Consider the following 21,438-nt stretch of genomic DNA (forward strand, 5'->3'; position numbering starts at 1 on the left):
AAGTACTCTCCTTTGAATCTGAAATCCAGTTTGCATTAGTAGAGGAAAACTTGAATAATGTAAACTAAAGTTTATGGTTCCTTTTAAATATTTTATTAATCTTACTAAATTTTTCCAATGTTCATTTCTAAGATTAGGAGTATGCTGACTTAATTTTCCCATAATTATAGCTATGTCTGGTCTTGTACAATTCATTAAATAAGATACAGATCTAATTATATTTGCAAACTCTTTTTGTGAAATAGGTTTCCCTACATGTTTCCTTAAGTGAATACTATGGTCAATAGGTGTTTTAACTAGTTTATAATCATAGTGTATAAATTTCCTAAGGATACTTTCTACATAATGTGATTGGGAGAAAATAAAGTTTCCTTGTTCCTTATGGATTTTAATCCCCGAGATTATATCAACCTCACCCAAGTCCTTGGTATCAAATTTGGACAATAGAAATTTTTTTGTTTCTTTTAAATCAATTCCCATTATTAGCATATCATCACCATATGGACAGATAATGACTCCTATATTATTTTCAAATTAGCTATAGATACATCTATAAGAATCATTTCTGCTATATCCATTAGTTACTAATACATTTTCAAGTTTTTCATGTCATTGTTTGAGAATTTGTTTTAAGCCATAAAGAGACTTAATTAACTTACATACTTTATTTTATTGTCTTGACATTGTGAAGCCTTCTGATTGCTTAATGTAAATTTCTTCCTCTAACTCATCTTTTAAAAAAATTGTTTTCACATCCATTTGATGAACTACCAACTTGTAAAAGGATGATATAACAAATAAAACCCTAATTGTTGTTATTCTTGCAAGTGGGAGTAGGTGTTAGAAAAGTCTATATCATTCTTTCGTCTGAACCCATTAGCAACTAATCCGGCCTTGAATTTATCTATTGTACCATCCACTTACAATCCAGTGTCTTATTTTCATATGAGAGATCTATAAGTTCCCAAGTGTGATTAGTGATTAAAGACTTTATTTCACTTTTTATGACTTCCTTCCAAAGTACTGCATCAGATGAAGTTACAACTTTCTGATAGATTAATGGGTCATTGTCTATCAGAAATGTGAGCATTTCGTCACTCAAGTTTGTTTTTCTTCTTTGTCTTTTACTTCTCCTTAAGTTTGGTTCTTGCTTAAGTGAAGTACTGTCTCTTTGAGCACTCACTCGTTCTTGGTTTTTAATTTGGTGTTGGAAATGTTCCCTATTTATTGTTTCTTTTATCGAAGAAAAGATGTGCTCAAAGAACTTTGCATCTCGGAATTTTATTATTATGTTGTTTTTGACAGCATTATCAATTGTTTTAATTACAAGAAACCGATAAGCCGCACTATTTTATGCATACCCAATGAACACATAGTCATAGGTTTTCAATCCTAATTTTTTTCTTTTAGGTTTGGGTATTCCAACCTTTGCTAGATTTTCTATTATGCCAAAGTTCAAAGGGAATCTATCATTTTTTCTTAAGTGGTATTCTATTATATAAGTGACAAGCCGTTAGGATTGCTTATCCCCACAAATTCAAAGATGCACCTGAACTAATTAGCATTCCATTCACCATTTTTTTAGTGTTCTGTTAAGTTTTTCTACAACTCTATTAGATTCGGGTTGATAGGGACTTGTGGTTTTATGTATGATTCCATTTTCTTCAAAGAATTTTCTAATGGTTTGTCCATCATAATCAGTTCCTCTATCTATTTTAAATCTTTTTAATTTCTTTCCTAACTAATTTTCTACGTCAGTTTTGTAGTTTATGAAAGCTTAATCAATCTCATCTTTTGATCTAAGTAAAACTACTCTTGCATATCTAGAGAAGTCATCTGTAAAAGTTATATAATATATTTTTCCTCCTCTAGCTTCATGACATTTAAGGTCTCCTAGATCATTGTGTATAAGTTGTAATAGTTCAATTTCTCTTTGTACACTTTTATGAGGTTTCTTAGTAAATTTTGCTCTACACATATTGGGCATTTTTCATTTGTAAAATTAATAGGAACATTCAAAACTCCTAAAGAAGTACTACAATGTCCAAATATCAAAAGATTAAACAATATAAGCAGAAGAAGAAGCAGTTTTATTCATAACAATATCAGAAATATTTAGTATAAGCAATCCTCCTACATTGTATCATTTTCCAATAAATACATTATTCTTAGTTAACATAGCCTTGTCTACTTCAAATATGAGTTTCAGTCCCACTCTGTTGAGGAGTGCTCCCGATACCAAATTTCATCGGATCTCTGGCACATGCAGCACATCATTCAACATTAGGATTTTTCCTAAAGTTAGCTTCAGGAGCACATTTCTCTCCTTCAAACTGAGTTGTATACTCATAGAAGGAATTGCAATCCCCACATATGTCATTGGTAGCACCAGTTTCCAGTATCCACTCCTTCAACTTATCAACTAAGTTTACCTCAATTACCATTATTGTGATAACACCCTCAGTCAAATTGACTTTCGATTTCCTAAAGTCCTTTCGGTACCGCCAGTCCTTCTTGTAATGTTCAGGTTTGCCACATACATAGCAGTTTCCTTTATTTTATTGCTTCTTGAATTTTTAATCATTTTTCACGTTCAAGTTCTCTTTGGATTTTACTGTCTTTTCCTCTACCAGATTGGTTTTGGAAAACTGGTCATCATCTTTCTTTCTGTTCTTTTTTTCTATCTTAATTCGAACTACTACTTGGTCCAAAGTAGTGTCATTCCTCTTATCCTTCATACTGGTCTTGAAATCATTTCATATATGTGGTAGTTTTCTCTATAAGAGAACTGACAATGAATTCATTTGGTAGTACCATGCCTTCCTTTGCTAGTTCCCCCACAAGAATTTGGAACTCATCTATTTAGGCCAACATGTCCATGTCTTCTTTCATGGTGAAGTGCCAGAAGATGGTAATGACATATTTCTTGTTTCCAGCATTTTCTAGAGCATACTTAGTGTCCAATGCATTCCAAATTTCATAGGCATAATTGTAAGAAGAATAAACATTGTACAGTTCATTGGACAAGCAGTTTAGGATATGGTTGGTGCAGAGGTGGTTGGCTATGGTCCAATGTTCTACAACAACAAAACAGGTTGGTTCTCCAACGCATGTAGTTGGTTCCATTGAAGGGTTCAATTGTTAAGGACACAACACCTGGTTGCGCGCTGCGTCGCAATCACAAGCAGCAACACGCATAGCAGCGCACCTAGTGGCACGCACCGCCCGGCGGTGCGGTGCGGAACAGTCGCAGGCAACAGTGCGCACAGCTGCACACCAAGCGGCACACACCGCCGGCAGCAGCACGCACCGCACGGCAATAACACTCGATAGCACCACGCACCGCACCACACGGCAGTAGCACTGTGAGACGCGCGCACCGGCGATAGAGCGGGGCCCACATGACAGCTCATTCGGGGGGCCCACACCTATTCGGCCACAGCAGCTCTGCTTGCCAAGTGCCAGCTGTACTTTTCCCTTATCCCCTATTTTTGTGTTACCCTTAGAAGTAGGAGTTTGAGTTTCAATAGAGGTTTGAGTTGCGATAAGAGAGGGATTACCCTAGCCGAATACAACAAGGAGACACTCTTGTAATCTCCTATTCAAAGGAGCTTGGAAATTGGAATAAAGTATTGAATTTTCGATCAAGGAAGTGCTTAGGAGAGTTAGGGTGATCTCTTGAACAAATCATCCTCCTAGTTCGCCACAATAGGGTCAACTTGCGAAGGGAAGGGCAAGGGAAGGCTAGGAGTTTTTCCCACAGACCGTCCCGTGACGAGATCCTACACCCGGGCCTATATCATTTTGGTATCAGAGCCAAGCGTCATGGGCGACATGGAACAACTATCATCCAAGGTTCACGAGCTGGAACACCGGCTCGTGGAAAATCACGCAGAGGTAAGAGAAGTTAAAGAGGATATCAGGGAACTTCAGTGTCTACTGGAGTTGTACTTCTCCACCAGAGAAAGGAGTCCTGAAGAGGCATCTACCAACAACAGCCGCCACCCAGATCGACCAGAGGGCTTCGGTGAATGACAGAACGTCACCTCGACAGCAGCAGTCATACCCAAATACAGTCGTTTGGAGTTCCCCTCATATAGCAGCAGTGGTGACCCACTAGGATGGCTGTACCGCTGTGAGCAATTCTTTTGTAATCAGCGCACGGAGGAGAAGGACAAGGTCAGCATGGCCTCATTCTACCTGATCGATGAAGCGCAGCTCTGGTTCTACTGAGTGGAGTAGGAAGAACTAGGCCTTAGTTGGGACCAGTTCAAGTCATACTGCCTCCTCTGGTTCGGACCCCCATTAACAAGCAATCCCTTGGGGGAGCTCATTAACGTCAAATAGACCGGGACCATAGCAAAGTATCAGCGGCAGTTTTAGACCCTTCTCGCCAGAGCCACTTCAGTTCGCCCAGACCAACAGGTAGATATGTTCATAGCCGACCTATCTGAACGTTTGAGAGTTGATGTAGAGATGCAGAGCCCCCCTAACTTGGTCACAACGATGAATCTAGCCCGAGCCTTTGAGCGCAAGCTACAGATTAGCCGAGGGCCGTCCAACATGGGGCGCCCAGCAATGACTTGGACAAACCCAAGGTCTACGGCAGGAGGGCCTTCGATGGCTGCCAACAGAGAACAACGCCTTGCCCTAGTAACACTGCCCGATCTACAACCAACATGGGAAGCAACAGGACAACACCTCCCATCAAACGCCTATCCAGAGCCGAGATGGCAGAACGCCGGGCCAAGGGCTAATGCTTCAAATGTGACGAGTTGTACTCAGCCGGCTATCGTTGCAAGTGGTTATTTTGCCTCCTGGTAGATGAGCTGGAGGAAGAAGAAGAGGAACAGGCAGCACTAGAACCCGAGATCTCCCTCCACGCCATCACTGGGATACAAAATTCCCAAACCATGCAGCTGCAGGCCCAGGTGGCAGGGAAACAGGTACGGATTTTGGTTTACTCAGGGAGCACCCATAACTTCATCAGCAAGAAAGCGGCGCTCCAACTGAAACTACCAATGGAAGACAAATCGCGGCTTCAGGTAGCTGTAGCAAATGGGGAGAGGGTTCACAGCCCAAGGATCTTTCGAAACACCCAAATCCAAGGCGATTCTGAACCATTCCTCGTTGATCTATTTGTATTGCCCCTAGACGAATTTGACATAGTGTTGGGAATTAAGTGGCTCATCACCCTTGGCCTTATCCTATTGGATTTCAGTGCCTTGACCATGAAGTTTGACCTACACGGGAAATAGGTCACCTAGAAAGGAACCAAGATGAAAGCAAAAAAACCACAGGTGCATACTCTCCATGGTGACGTCTTGCACACTGCAGAGATGGAGAGGCTTCTTGCGATTTTCCAGACGTGTTCGCAGAGCCAAGTGGGCTTCCACCTACCTGGTCGTGTGACCATCGGATCCCCTTAGTGCCAGGGTCAGGACCCGTTGTCGTGCGGCCGTACCGCTACCCACACCTACAGAAGGATGAGATAGAGAGACAGTGTATAGAGATGCTGAAACAGGGAATTATACAGCCCAGTCGCTCCTCATTCTCTTCACCAGTCCTGTTGGTGCCAAAACAAGACAACACATGGAGGTTCTGTGTGGACTACAGGGAACTCAACAATAGGACCGTCAAGGACAAGTTCCCGATTCCGGTGGTTGATGAACTGCTAGATGAGCTCCACGGGTCTTAGTATTTTTCTAAGCTGGATCTTAGGTTAGGCTACTTCCAGGTCAGAATGGCCCCCAAGGATATAGAGAAAACAACCTTCTGAACACATCACGGCCATTTTGAATTCCTGGTCATGCCTTTCGGTCTCACCAATGCCCCATCTACATTTCAGGCCTTGATGAATGAGGTATTTCGGCCCCACCTCTGCAGGTTCGTCCTAGTATTTTTTGGCGACATTTTAATTTACAGTAGTTCATGGGAGGAGCACGTCTGTCACCTACGGACGGTTCTGGAGTTACTACGACAACACAAGCTCTTCCTAAAACGAACCAAATGTTCTTTCAAAGAGCCTCAGGTCCTTTACCTAGGACGTACAGTCAGCAGGGAAGGAGTCTCGGTAGATGATTCCAAGATTCAAGCCATTCGAGAATGGCCCAAGCCTCAGACCATTAGGGCTCTCCGCGGGTTCTTGGGGCTCACGGGATACTATCGCAAGTTTGTAAGGGACTATGGACTCTTGGCTGCCCCATTAACCAAGATGTTGAAGAAGAATGCGTTTCAGTGGGATGAAGCAGCTAACACCACCTTCACAAACCTAAGGGACGCACTCTCCTCGACCCCCATGCTGCAGCTACCAAACTTTAACCAAGAATTTACGATGGAGTGCGATGCTTCTAGTGTAGGCATCGACACAGTACTACAACAGCAAGAGCACCCCATAGCCTTCTTCAGCCGCAAGCTAGCAGATTGGCACCTAAAGCTACCAGCCTACGAGCATGAATTGATTGGACTTGCCAAGGCCGTCCAGCACCGGAGGCCATATTTGTGGGGCAGGCCCTTCGTTGTCAAGACAGATCATTACAGCCTCAAGTACCTTCTAGAGCAGCGGCTTTCTACTCCACCCCAATAGCATTGGGCAAGCAAACTGCTAGGGTTTGACTTCCGCATAGACCACAAGGCAGGGGCTGCTAACCGGGCCGCTGATGCACTGTCCAGGCGTGATGAAGACACAACACACCTTTGCACGACCTCCCAGCCCCGCGTGGCTCTACTAAAGGACCTCAGGAGCATATTGCCCCAATCACCAACATGGAGAGACCTGGTGCAAGACTTCTAGTCAGGCACGACCAAACCAAACTAGTCCATCCATGAGGGACTTATGCTGTACAAAGGAAGGGTATATCTCCCGACAGATTGTCCATTGATTCCAGCCATCATCGCCAGCATCCATAAAGCCACCCATGAAGGGGTTCAAAAGATGTTACACCACATTCGCGCCGATTTTCTGGGCCGATATCTCTATGGACTTCGTTGAAGGCTTGCCTAAAGTCAGAGGGAAATCAGTCCTATTCGTAGTGGTGGATTGCTTCTCCAAGTATGCTCATTTCATTCCATTGTCCCACCCCTACAACGTAGTTTCTGTGGCCCACGCCTTCTTCACACACATCTTCTGCCTGCATGAGCTACCTGAGTCCATCATCAGTGACAGCGATGCAGTCTTCACCAGCACCTTCTGGAGGGAGCTATTTAGGTTATAGGGCACGACTCTAGCCTTTTCCTCCGCCTATCATCCACAGACAGACGGTCAAACGGAGGATGTCAACCACACCATAGAAATGTACCTCCGCTGTTTCGTAGGGGACCAACCACGACGCTGAGTGCACTGCCTTTCTTGGGCCAAATACTGCTATAACACATCCTACCACTCCTCCCTTGGCATGACTCCCTTCCGCATTGTGTATGGACGAGACCCTCCCCGTCTTCTCTCCTATGACCCCGGTTCAACATGGTTGGAAGAGGTAGATCGCATCCTCCAAGACCGCGAAACCCTATTGGCTGAAGTCTCCTTATGCTTACAGCCGGCACAGGCGCGCATGAAGCTAGCCTACGATCTACACCGCCGCGACGTCACCTTCCAGCCAGGACAGTTCATTTGGCTGAAGCTCCAACCCTACCGGCAGCTCTCCCTTAGGCGACGGGGCCCCCCAAAGCTGACCCCAAAGTTTTACGGGCCCTTCAAGGTTCTTCAACAGGTCGGGAAGGCTGTCTATCAACTCGAGTTGCCAGAGCACAGTAGAATCCATGACGTCTTCCATGTGTCCCTACTAAAGCCTTTTATAGGGACTCCCCCAATGCAAGTACCTTCTTTACCCCCTCTCAAGGACGGCAGACCCATCCTCCAACCTCGAGCTCTTGTCTGGTCACGCATCAATCAGGGTACCTTCGAGGTTCTAGTAGATCGGGATGGACTACCGCCAGCTAAGGCCACCTGGATTCCCTGGACCGACCTTCACAACGCCTACCCCGACCTCGAGCTTGAGGACAAGCTCGTTATCCAGGAGGGGTGTAATGTTAGGGACACAACACCCGACAGCGCACTGTGTCGCAATCATAGGTAGCAGCGCGCACAGCAGCGCACCTAGCAGTACGCACCACCCGGCAACGCACTGCGGTATAGCCGCAGGCAGCAGCGCGCACAACCGCACGCCTAAAGGCACGCACCGCTGGTAGCAGCACGCACCGCACGGCAGCAGCACTCGACAGCAGCATGCACTGCATGGTAGCAGCACGCACCACACGGCTAGTAGTATGCACCGCACGGCAGCAACATTGTGAGACGTGTGCACCAGCGGTAGAGCGGGGCCACAAGACAGCTCATCCGGGGGGCCCACACCTATTCGGCAACAACAGCTCTGCTCGCCAAGCGCCAACTGTACTTTTCCCTTATCCCCTATTTTGTGTTACCCTTAGAAGTAGGAGTTTGAGTTTCGATAGAAGTTTGAGTTGCGATAAGAGAGGGATTACACTAGCCGAATACAACAAGGAGACCCTCTTGTAATCTCCTATTTAAAGGAGCTTGGAAATTGGAATAAAGTATTGAATTTTCGATCAAGGAAGTGCTTAGGAGAGTTAGGGTGATCTCTTGAACAAATCACCCCCCTAGTTCTCCACAATAGGGTCAACTTGCAAAGGGAAGGGCAAGGGAAGGCTAGGAGTTTTCCCCACAGACCGCCCCATGTTGAGATCCTACGCCTGGGCCCATAACATCAATCTTAAAGAAATCGAGAACTGTTGATAGTATCCGGTTCCTCATGAAGAGATTAGTAGAAATAGGTTCCATAAATATAGTTTTAGGAATGTTGTAACAATAGTAGTAAAGAGAGCAGATGGAACTTATCGGTAATCGCTTTCCAATCCAAAGTTGCAATGGTGTGAAGTTGTTGCAGGAACTTGAAACTGGGAATTGTAGGAAGATGGAGGATTGAGTCGTGCCACTTGGTCACTCTCCTTAAAACCATATTTGCCCCCTATGGTGCAATCGAGTGATTGGAAACCAGTCGCCAAGATAAAACCGAAGGGATGAGAGATACATCCTATGGACACCCGAATCTTGCGGAATAGAATGGGCAAATTTCAAAAATTTCTCCCATTCCTACTGTGAATTGTATTCCCTATTTTAGAAAAATCATATTTTTTGAGGATTAATCTTGAACCAAGAATCGAACCAGATCTGAACAAAAATAGTAGAAAAGGGTTATACCTGATACGGAGAAAGAGTATCTCCCAATGGAGGTGTTCACGCCCAAGGAAGGAACCAAAAATTGCTTCCATTGAAAGTAGCGCAGTGCAGGATGGAGCAAAGTCAGCAGTGTTCTTCCCAAGAACCAAATCCTTCGCAAGAATCAGCAGGATGGCACGTGAGCACAGCTTTCAGTTAGTTCTTTCACAAAAGACTGGTATCAAGATCTAATCTTAATCACTCCCACTGAAAACAGGAGATCGAGCTGGTAGGTATGGCGGCAGTAGGAAGGAGGCGGCAAGAAAGAATTCTGCAGGGTTGCTGAAATCTTTCTCCTGTGATTTCAGCTCTGAAGAGAATGTGAATATTATGTCTCTAAAGGCTGTCGCCCCCTCCTCCTATCAGAACCCCCTTTATGTGATAAGGGTAAACCATTGTCTTATCTGCAGATTAGATCAGCCTTTTCCTAATCCCATCAGGAAATTTCTAAATCTGCTAATCCAATATCAGATTTCGCCCCTCTTTTAACTGATTAAATCAGCCCAATTTGAAATGGGCTTTAGCCCCATTAAGGACATGTGCTCACTTAGCCTTCCAAACTACTGCCCAGTTAGACTTCCATGTATGGCATGGGACCCAAACATTGATCTACACATCAGCCACATGGGTTCAGCCCAGCCTTTGTTACAAGGCCTGGCCAAATACACTATTATGGACAATGCACCCCTAAAGCCCATCACATGGGCTCCTAATGGTCCCAACACTTACCCTAAGTGGTCCCTGGGCCAAGCCACCTTCTAACACACAGGGATTGTGGGCAGATGCAAGATTAGCCCATCAGGTATTACCCTCAATGGTCTTACACTTAACCTCTTAGCCCATAATGATCAAACACTGCCCGACAAGAGAGGACCTATCCCTCGGCTACAAGGAATAGTGCTGCACTCTCTACTCACATGGATCCCGGGAATTAAAACCTTTTGCAAACGTTTAGAAACCGTAGTATATATATGTATATCCGTATATAAATATATTTTGCAAAAACAAATTTTCAACGATTGAAAATGGCTGCCAATAGTCTTGATTTCCATTAGAGAGGGTGCATCCCCGATCATTACCTTTGTCCGACAAAGGAGCTGATCCTGTCACTATGATCTCCCACTCAGATAAATTCTCGGACTGTCCCAACATACCCAAGTTTTGACCCCCGCTAAGGATCTCCCTGATTGACATATCAAAGATAGTCCAATCCGACACCTAGTGCAGTATCATAATTGAGTCTAGGGGTCAGGTGTAACTTTCTAGTTTTTTTCCATCAATCTCCAAGGTCTAGGGCAATACTGGAAATATGGTCCAGTTCAAGGATTCAATTAATCCTACACTGCATGTGCCTTGGGTCTCACCCTGGCGGCTGAGACAAGTCACCCCAACATTTGGCAGCACACTAGTGTCAGCCTTGGCAGGATAAATCTCCCCAGACTTACCCAACGGCTATGAACATTCTAAACTAACACAAGTCTCATAAGTGTCCAGTTTAAGGGTATTACGTAGAAACAGACCACAGGAACATGAATTAAATAAGTACTTTATTCATTTACAATAAATTCATAATGTACATCATTCTAATTGGAGCTAAGGGCATACAACTGTCTAACAAAAACAGCCCACAAACCACTGATAGGCGTGCACTTGCTTATTAGACCTCCACAAACAACAGAAGATTGATGCTCAGATTTGTCAAAGAAAACAAGAATGTCAAAAATGGTGTTTGTAGACTGGGACGACCAACACTCTTTTTATAGAGTGCTCTTAGACCCGAATGGACACGGAAGTGTCCTTTCAGATAGGAGACTCTTCAGAACAGCACACCTGTTCGAAGAGACACAAGGAGGAAGACGAGACACAAAAAGAAAACATTTTAATTTGAAATTAAATTCAAAACTGAAAAAGACTTAATTTAGAAAGAAAATGTATAATTCGGTTAAAACAAAATGATCTAATGCATCGCGCGTACACGCAGTCGCACCCTCGCCCTCGCCCTAACCCGGTTCGGCTCAGTGTGCACATGTGAAATGCATCCCCACCCCTTTCACATGAATGGAATATCTATAGTGTTATCCTCCCATGGGTCCCTACCCATAGAGAGAGCAAAGCTACAAATATACTCAACTTCACTCCTTTCCGAAACAATGTGGAACAAGAACTCTTCCTATGCACTCAAGGGTGTGAAGAGAGGGAGGAGAGAGATTCTTGTAAATTTGAATCTCCCTCCAACAAATACTTCTCCAACCATTGGGAACATACGAAGGAGACTGAGAAGAAAGATACATGATTGGATAGCGAAGAGTTGTGCAATTTTAGCTAGCCCTTACATGAAACATAAGCAAAAAGGTGGGTCATTTGGTTATATTGGATATAGCTTGTGTTTCATACTAATATTTATTTGGGAGTGGGAAGAGAAATTTTTTTTGTAAGAAAATACTAAAATGGAAACTCAATATGTTTATTTTTCCTCAGCATTTGGTCCTTGGGGAAGTTTCCTCGTGATATATCACGATAGTATAATTTGGTGTGATGATATGGCAAGTTAAGATTTATGGGATGAGCGTTGATATAATTTCCCCACATGTAAACCTACTTCAATATAAAATTATAAAGATTTGATATTTTGGTATGTGTAGGACCCATGAAAAGAGATACAAGACAACTGTGAAGCACGTTGTTTGTAAGAGGAAGAATCGAAGATACAAGACAACTGTAAAACATCCTACCTACACCCCTACGGTGCTTCCAACCCATACATCAGCAAACGGTGCTGCTTCGTTGCCAAAAATATTCTAGATTAGCTGATTGCAATAGTTATGCCAGCTATATATATAAATGCTAGGCAAGAGGTTCATGACAAGCAATTTTTTACTTTTAAAGGTGAGCCCCACAAAGACTGCGCTATGTTTGGCCAAATTTGCTATCAACCAGTGATTTGCCTTATCGTTTTTTAAATAGCTCATCCCCGAGCGCTCCCAAACAGACTATAACTGATGTATCGTTGATACTTCCTACTTCAGGTCAACTGGTAAGTCAATAGCGACCATAAAAGTTGCAAGTAATCTTCCCTTTTTTTTTTGGTGTTATATATCTCTAAGCCATTTGTTTGATTTGTAATGGATGTTATTCTTCGACGCTCTCTGAGTCTGACCCAGATGAATACTCAGACTCTGAGAGAAATCCATCACAGCGCCTCTCCGCTCGGCTTTCCCACCGCATACGGCGGCAGCCCCACCAAACAAGCCGCCCTCCGGCAAAGCAGAGGAAGAATTAATGGCGTTTCTGTTGAGGTGATTCTCACATGCCTGCGGCCAGACGATGATGGTTCCTAGTTTTTCTGGCATGGGAAAGTGAGAAATTCAACAGTCGAAAGGTAGACTGCAGCATATACACTTGAGATAGAGTAAGGTGAGATTTGTCTCTTTTCCCTAAAGAAATTCAGAACTTCGGATCTATTATGTAAGCCCCCATATCTTCTCTTTTCCCTGAAGAAATTCGGATAAATGTTTAATGGTAATACTTACTTAATAAGGTCACTTATCCATATCCTTTCTGTGATTCTCAGAAAAATAATATAATAACTTTTTTTTTTATTAAAATGAGCAAACTTGTTCCACTGGACATGTGCAAATTTTATCTTGGAAAAAGAATTGTTTTTTATATCATTTTTTCATTGACTAACTTTCTCCATCTAATTTATCCCCACTTTATGGCCTTGGAAATCAAACCAGAAACTCTGAAACTGAAGGTTTCCTAATTTTGCAATTCTAAATACCGGGACAATTTTGGAAGGGGCCGTCTGTCTTTTAGACAGTGTTTGGTACTATTGCTGTTGATCACAAAATTGCTGCTGAATCAGTGCCAAATAAGCATTTATTGCAATGGTGTCTCAATTTTTGTTTGATTGAACTGTTTATCAAAGAAATATTTGTCTTGGGTTATGTGAAAAACGTTTATTATGAAACATTAAAATGATGTTTCTTTATAATGATAAAATGTTTTCTCACTTTTTGACGTATATAGGGCCTAATGGCACCTAACTGTTATAAAGTGAGAAAAAAGAGTTGTCTCGTTTTTCAAGGCCAATTATCTATAAAATGTTTTCTCATGGCAATGAAACCAAACAGGCCCTAAGTAAATAAGATTTTAAGGATGACCACAAATTATGTTTGATAGATTACTATATCTTGAATATTTTTTTTACTCAATTATTTTATCCATTAAAAAACAAAGTAGTAATAAGTCCTTAGCTACAGAACTTCAGCCATTTCCCTTAGAAAAGAAGATAAATTTTTATTTTTTTTTTCTTTTTTGTTTTATTTGTTTGTGTTATCATTAATATTTTATTTATTTATTTATTTATTTTTCTCTATTCTCTACACAAGGGAGTAAGAAAAAAAAAAAAGTAATTCATCCCCCCAAATCCTAGTGTAGATGGAATTTGATGAATTTCAAATACAAGACACCTTACCAACTAGTTACTTGGCACCTTGCATTTTGTCAAAAAAAATTGCTAGAAAATAACAAATGTGCAGTGGTCCCTAATAAAAAAAGAATGTGACAATGATAGGGTTGTCAATGGTTATTCCCATTCCAATTATTAATCAGGACAATATCGTATGTTGGAAGGTGAAAATTCATTATTAATTGGGACAATGGATCTGTGACCCGATAAGATCTCATTATATTGGCACTTATTAGCAATAATAATGACAATTTAAAGCTCAATTATTCACATTCCAATACAAAGTACAAAACTTTGTATTTTGTATTATCTTGTATGGGTTTGGCTTGGGTTTGGGTTGGGTAAGGGTTGAATATCAACCCATCAATTCATCATGACGTCATAACCCACCTATATTGACCTAATTGATCCATCCATATAACCATATTGACCCTTAACAATCCTCACCCATACTAATCCATCTACCCTCACTTATAAGCACAAAAATGGGTCGGGACAGCCCGTATATCCAAAATAATAAATTTTGAGAGAATAATCTCTTTCAAAACTGTCACATGACAAAAATGAGTTAGGTCAACCTATATACCTAGAAATGCAAAAATTGTAGATAAATACAAAAAATAATAGAAAATTTGCAGAAAATGTAAAAAAAAAAATACACAAAATTTGTACAGAAAATAAAAAATATTAAAAATACAAAAAATTAAGAACTTTTGTAGTAAAAATAGAAAACATGCAAAAAATACTAGAAAATTATAAAGAATGCATGTAAAACACAAAAAAGAATACAAAAATTATGTAGAAAAGCACTACAAAATTGTAGAAAATGCAGAAAAATACCAGAAATTTTTAGAAAATGTAGAAAAATACCAAAAATTGCAAAAAAAATGAAGAAAATATAAACAACAATTAAAAAATACAGAAAATGAAAAAATGCATAACTTTTATAAAAGTGTTTTTGCAAAAGTAATTTTATGACAGTACTTCTGTAAAACTTCTTTCATAAAAGTACTTTCGTAAAGTACTAAAAGTGCTTTTATGCTTCCATAAAAGTACTGTTATAAAAGTGCTTTTGTGTAGAAGTACTTTTGTAAAAGTACTTTTATAAAAGTGATTTTATGATTTCATAAAAGTGTTTTTGTAAAAGTGCTTTCATGTAAAAGTACTTTTGTAAAAGTTCTTTCATGAAGTACTTTTATAAAAGTGATTTTGTGCTTTCATAAAAGTACTTTCACAATGTGCTTTCATGAAAAAGTGCTTTTGTAAAAGTACTTTTGTAAAAGTGCTTTCATAAAAGTCATTTTCATAAAATTACTTTATAAAATTGCTTTTATAAAAGTGCTTTTGTATAAAATTGCATGTAAAAACAACACACCCTGACCCTTTTCCACTGACCTTAATGGGTTACTCAACCCATATTGAGCCACCAATAGATTGGGTGGATATAGGTGGGTTCCAAGGTGGGTGGGTCAAAATTGCTAGCCCTACTTGTATGTATTTAAACCATATATATTTGTATTACATACAAAAATTAAGAATAATAAAAATTAATTATTATTATACATATAAAAAATGTTTTTATTTTAAATAAAAAATATTTATTATATATATTTATTTGTATATATATATATATATATATATATATATATATATATATATATATATATATATATATATATATATATATGTATGTATGTATTATAATAGACTCACGAGCCGAGCTTCACTAGCTGAACCTATATATATCAGGCTCGAGCTCAATTAAACCGAGCTGAGCTTTTGATAAGCCAATCGGCACGTGGCCACCCCTGGGGGTGGGTTAAATTGCCATCTCTAGGTCACATTTGTCAGACCAAGGTAGGAGTAAAGTAATGCTTACCAAATTTGAGAAGATGGATAACCTAAAAGCCTTGTTTAGATTGTATAAATGTTCCCATACTTCCCTCATCATTATTATTACAATATTTGGTAAGGACCACCCTCTACTAAGTACAAGGCGAATAGGGTGATCATTTTCAACATGGCCCAAGAAAGCAATGTAGCCTGGATTGAAAATTCTGGGCTAGAATTAGGTTTTGTGTTTAGGTCCACATTCGTTTGTTACTTTATGTTATATTTTATATGTATTTATACTACTATTAAGTGTGTAAGAGTGTCAAAGTTTTGTTTAACTAAAATGCCTCAATTTTTGAATTTGGTCACTCTCTATATGTGAAGTCACAAAATATAATTTGAACTACTATATTTTTCTTCATTCAATTCCTTTTCATTAAGTTTTATATATAGGGTATTAACTACCATTACTTCATTTAATTTAAAGAAAAATAAGTGTGACGAAGAATAATTCTTTTAGTTGATAATAGAAATAAAATACAGATTGAAAACTAACCCAAAAATGTAATTATTTTCCTGTATGTTGGCAAGTCAATAATTCAATCTTTTATTAAATAATAATAATAATAATAATAATAATAATAATAATATTTAAAAATATGAAAACACACAAAACTATAAAAATATAAAAAAAAATCGTAGAAAATATTAGGCATGTCTCTAATATTGTATATTCATCATATTAAAAAAATAAGTGTGACAAGTAAGAATAATTTTTAAATATAGAAATATAAAAAATTATAAAAATCCTCAGAAACATATTATTTACTACCATAAATAATTGTCACATACAAAACACGTGCACACTTACTAATTTTATATATAAATATTATAATTTGACACATATAGTACAAATTCAACCATGATACCGATCAGGTAGGACCTATCAAAAAAAAAAAAAAACCTATAACATATAAACCGGCTTTGTACAAGTGATAACCGATCAGGTAGGACCTATCAAAATTCCGGGGGGTATGATTTCTTTCTGGCGGCCTAGTTTTTTCCTATTTTATATTATATGTTGTATAAAATAAATTTTTATGCACATATTATAAAACATATAATATCATATATATCATGTATTATATAATTAATATATTTTATACATAAGTCATAAGGCGGTAGGCCTGGAACTCAGGCTGGATTGAACCCTGACCCAAGCTATAACCTTTTGTCGCAGGTGATAATTCTGGTCCAGGCCTAACCATAACCACCCCTACAACCATGCCTATTATTTTGTTTGAGATTAATCTGATTTTAGATATATACTGACATTTTCTTTCCTTACATGGGGCATATCCTCTTAGAACCGAAGTGGAAATTTTTAGCCCACAATAAACCTACATGCATTTTTAGGTCAACAGATGAACTGATTAATTATTACTTTCATAGTTCATTAAGGTTTCTCTGATTTTTCTGCATTCATCATCTCCTTCTTCTGATGAAGAATGCCTTGTATTGAGGACACAACACTAGCAGAAGGTAGCTCTATTGCATATAAGGCCTTGGTTTAATTTTTATATCATTGAAAAGGAAAATCCCAAATTATATCCCTTCTTTAAAATGTTTTCATGTTTGCAGGATGAATATGATTAAGAAAATAGTAACAGAAAGTAGGCATGGAAGTCATAACAACAGCAATGATGAAGCTGATTTCGCTAAAGGGCAACTTTCTCTGGTTATAATTGGAGGAGATGGAGGGAGAGTAGAGCATGAACCTGCTAAGTCATTGAAGAGCTTGTTAGAGAATCTCAGTTTGAAATCTGATAGCAATGGTCAAACCAATGAAGACTACTGTACTGATTCTTTTGAGAATGTAGGAAGTAGTAGTGCTTCACTGATAGCTAGAAAGGATAGGACAGGTGATAAATATAGAAATGGAAATGGAGAAGGAAACTCTGAAAATGAATGGAAGATGCTATTGGCTTCTTACAGAGGGGAGAGCAGCCTTGGGTCTCTAAGTAATGTTCGAGATGTTGAGAGTAGTGTGATTGTAGAAAAAGGACTAAGTGAACAGACTTCCACTGAAATTGAAGAAGAGGGATCCAGCAGACGAAAGCGTTTGGCTAGAATGGATGGCAGTACTAATTTTGAAGTTGCAGACAGTGTTTTGCTAGCTGCTATCAAGAACAAGGTCGAGCTCAGCTCTGCAAGGTCCACTGACTGTTGTATATACAGGGTTCCTAAGACACTTCGCAAAACCAATGAGAAGGCCTACGTGCCTGAGATAATCTCCATTGGCCCATTTCATCGATGCAAGGAAAAGTTGGGAGCCATGGAAGAGCATAAACAGTGGTATCTGAAAGCACTTCTCTCCCGTACAACAGACCCAGATAAAATCTTGGACGACTGCATCAAAGCCATGAGAGCATTAGAAGCAAATGCTCGGAAGTGCTACTCTGAACCCATTGACTACCTCAGCAGTGATGAATTTGTGGAAATGATGTTGGTGGACGGTTGTTTCATGATCGAGCTGTTTTCCAGATATTCAGAGCAACATTTGGAAGAGCAGGAGTGCTTGATGAAAAAGAACGAAGCAAAATTGGATCAGAAGGACCCAATATTCAGTTCTGAAAGGATGCTCCCTACAATACTCAGAGACATGTTATTACTTGAAAATCAACTTCCCTTCTTTGTTCTTGAGTGGTTATTCAACATAATCGTTGCCCTTGATGAAGTAGAATCAGTCTCATCCCTTAACAAACTTGTATTCAATTTCTTTGCTAATGTGCTGCCAATGGGTGGAAAGAAGTCCAAAGATAGGACCCATCTAAAAGGTGAGCATCTGCTCCACTTATTACGCAGAGGTATTCTGCCCTCATCAGCAATGAGAAAGCCAAGGGACATTCAGGAACCAGAGATAACTCATTGTGTAACAGAACTCAGAGAATCTGGAGTCAAGTTCAAGAAGAAGGAGAAGGCCGATAGCTTCATGGACATAACCTTTAGTAATGGAGTAGTAGAAATTCCTAATTTGAACGTTCAGGACTACACAAATTGCTTTTTCAGAAACTTGATTGCATTCGAGCAGTGTTACCATAGCTGCACCAGTCGGATCACTTCCTATGCGTTTCTCATGGATAGCCTCATAGACACTCCTGAGGATGTTCAGTATCTAAAACGAAGAAGAATCATCACGCATGTCATGAGCAACCATGAAGAAGTATCCTTTCTCTTCAACAATCTCTGCAATGGCGTTTACCTCAACCACTTCTACTATGTAGATCTCTGTGAACAAGTTAATGCCCATTTCAGAAGCCGATGGCATACCTGGAGAGCATCCCTGATGCGTGACTACTTCAAAAATCCTTGGGCGGTTCTTTCATTCACTGCTGCAATTCTGCTGCTTGCTCTTACTTTTATAGGTGCTTTGTTCTCTATCCTTTCTTTCTATCTCCATAACTCATGATGTGTAATGTCATTGGTTTCCTTAATTTCCTCTCCTTTATTTTATTTTTTTTGCTTTTCCTTTGATTTTTATTTTATTTGGGGAGAGGGGATGATCGATGTATCACATTCATTTATATATCACGGTTAGCTCTTTCTTAAAATGTTAAATGTTTTGTTAGAGTTCCATAAGCATACATGAATTATGTTCATGTATCTAATGTTGGTCTTTTAGACTTTAACTCTGTTATTTTTATTTAATCATTAACAGAAAAAAAAATGAAAAAGAAAAACTGTTTAATGGCTTATTTATGCCTAATTGTAAATGTGAATGCATGGCTGCTGGCCTAAAGGATTACTCTTAATCAGAGGTCTTAATTTGAAAGGGATAATCACTTAAATTCTCCCCTCCAGTACTCTCTGAAATACAGTGGATCTGGTGCTCGCCATGCTCTATGTAAAACTCTATGTAACCAATAATGAGTGAACATGCCAGTGTTCTATATAAAAGACTGTAAGGAGTATTGGTGTGTCATTAGTATTTTATATACAGCGTGGCAAGCAGCAGATCCGGGCTCTCTCTAAAACAAATGGGTTACCTATCAAGAGTGAATACACCAATATTCACTATGGGCTCCATCTGTACTGAACACTAGCATATTCAATCGTGATAGGTAACCCAGCCCGGCGTGCATGATTTTGTCTCCAGCCAATCCAAGCTCGATTGATTCAAGGTATCAGCTAGCTTGCTGGTAAAGTGGTAAAGTCATTAAGGTCTCTTTTGATGAGGTTTCAATACTGTAATTTGGTACGTGAGGTTATTTTTAAAAGTTAAATTGGATAGATAGAAATAGAAGCGTCTTTTGTCATTGAGTGAGAAGGGTTTTCTCGTTATTACACATTTCGTTTTTGTTATCAACTTAAAAGTCAATGTTGTAAGCATGTTTAATGGACACTTGGAATTTTTTTTTTTTTTTTTTTTGACACCTATCCCTTAAACTCTCAGCCTATCCTTCAAAAAGATTAAAGATCACTTTTGCCAGTTATAATATTTATCAAGTGTTCATTCAACATCACGATATTATAAAACTTTTCTATACGACATATATCGTATTTTTACAACATAAATCATCAATGTGGGTCCATCCAAATCACATACTCGACCAAGAGCTTCCCAATCTTCTATCCATGTTCAAGCCTCAAGGGTCAAGGTTGCAATATTTTAATTTAAATACAAAAAAGAAAGATTTAATATCGAAGGAAATTTTATTTTGGCCCCAACATACAAAGAGCTGACTTTTTGGATACCTTTAGCCTAAGCTGCAAATGATTGTTCGAATATGAATCTTAAATTTTAGGCAAGATCTATGGTGCATCTACTATAGTGTGCACCAAAGAATGTGTATCAATGATAAAATGACGCATCACAATTGACATCTTTAACATTGTTAAAATTTATGATAAGTGCACTTTGTAAAACGTGCATGAATCAATAAAAAGTAAGTAATCTATGTAATATCTTTATCGTGATTGGTTGAAATTTTGTAGCAAATATTAGTGAAGGCCCCATACTTGGACTCTAAATTTTATGTCATAAGGGAATGGAAACGTGAGTAACATGTTTGTGATCTTTGATCGCCTCGATGCAGCCTAGGCTTACCGGATGGGTGACCAAAGTGAGTCACACAACAAGGTTTTGCAAGAAAAGAATAGATAATCCAGCAAAGAAAGACAAAGGTAAGGAGGGAATGCTTCTTTTCATAATGGATACTATACCATGTCATGTAGCCATATATTATGAAGAGAGGTTTAAGGTTCACTCAAACATGAATGAAAAGAATTCAAACAAAAAATAAATGTGCAGCTCTTTTATCCATCGTGAGAAGGAGCATTTTCTCATAGCAAAAGTTTAGCATATTTATATATTCCTTTAGTTATTCTTAATCTCTATTTTTATATTCATATGAACGTTTCGGGATTAAAGTATAAAAACCTATTCAGGGACTTCACCTAACAGTTTAAGCTTTTAAATTGAACAAGTTTCTTTACAATATTGTACCGAAATTTATTTGACCAAGTGGTCTAGTGTGACCCTTCTTGCCTCCATAATTATCTGAAATTATAATACATAATTTTCAATATCTTTAACTAAAAATCAGTAACTGAAAATTTCAGAATTACTAATAATAATTTATCGATAAATATTAAAATGAATTTGTTAATAAATTTGTTATCTATAGTTATAGTGAATATTTTTCTAATTTTCAATAATCATTAATGATTAGTAATGATAAATAATAAATTTAATAATAGTGGCAATGATTTAATAACAAAAAGTAATTAAGAGATAATAAATGATTAACAATGATTTACTAATTTATTATCAATATTTAAAAGTTAATAAATATATAATAAATATCATATATTATTAATCTAGTTCGACTGGACCGGT

General features: G+C 39.0%; 1 protein-coding gene across 1 annotated transcript; it reads left to right on the forward strand.

Moving 5' to 3' along the window:
* The first annotated feature begins 12,215 nt into the window (after nt 1-12,215).
* LOC148873385 (UPF0481 protein At3g47200-like) lies at nt 12,216-19,150 on the forward strand. The gene is made up of 3 exons (XM_088963969.1): nt 12,216-12,269; nt 12,397-12,649; nt 17,181-19,150. The coding sequence occupies exon 3, from the start codon at nt 17,182-17,184 to the stop codon at nt 19,006-19,008; it is 1,827 nt and encodes a 608-aa protein (XP_088820095.1). The 5' UTR covers nt 12,216-12,269; nt 12,397-12,649; nt 17,181; the 3' UTR covers nt 19,009-19,150.
* The last annotated feature ends 2,288 nt before the right edge of the window (nt 19,151-21,438 follow it).

The sequence above is a fragment of the Nelumbo lutea genome, chromosome 1 (assembly GCF_056320005.1).
Source record: "Nelumbo lutea isolate HS-2025 chromosome 1, American lotus-T2T, whole genome shotgun sequence".
Classification (NCBI taxonomy): Eukaryota; Viridiplantae; Streptophyta; class Magnoliopsida; order Proteales; family Nelumbonaceae; genus Nelumbo; species Nelumbo lutea.

Coding starts and splice junctions, on each gene's coding strand:
- LOC148873385 (XM_088963969.1), top strand. CDS start 17,182: ATGAATATGATTAAGAAAATAGTAACAGAAAGTAGGCATGGAAGTCAT.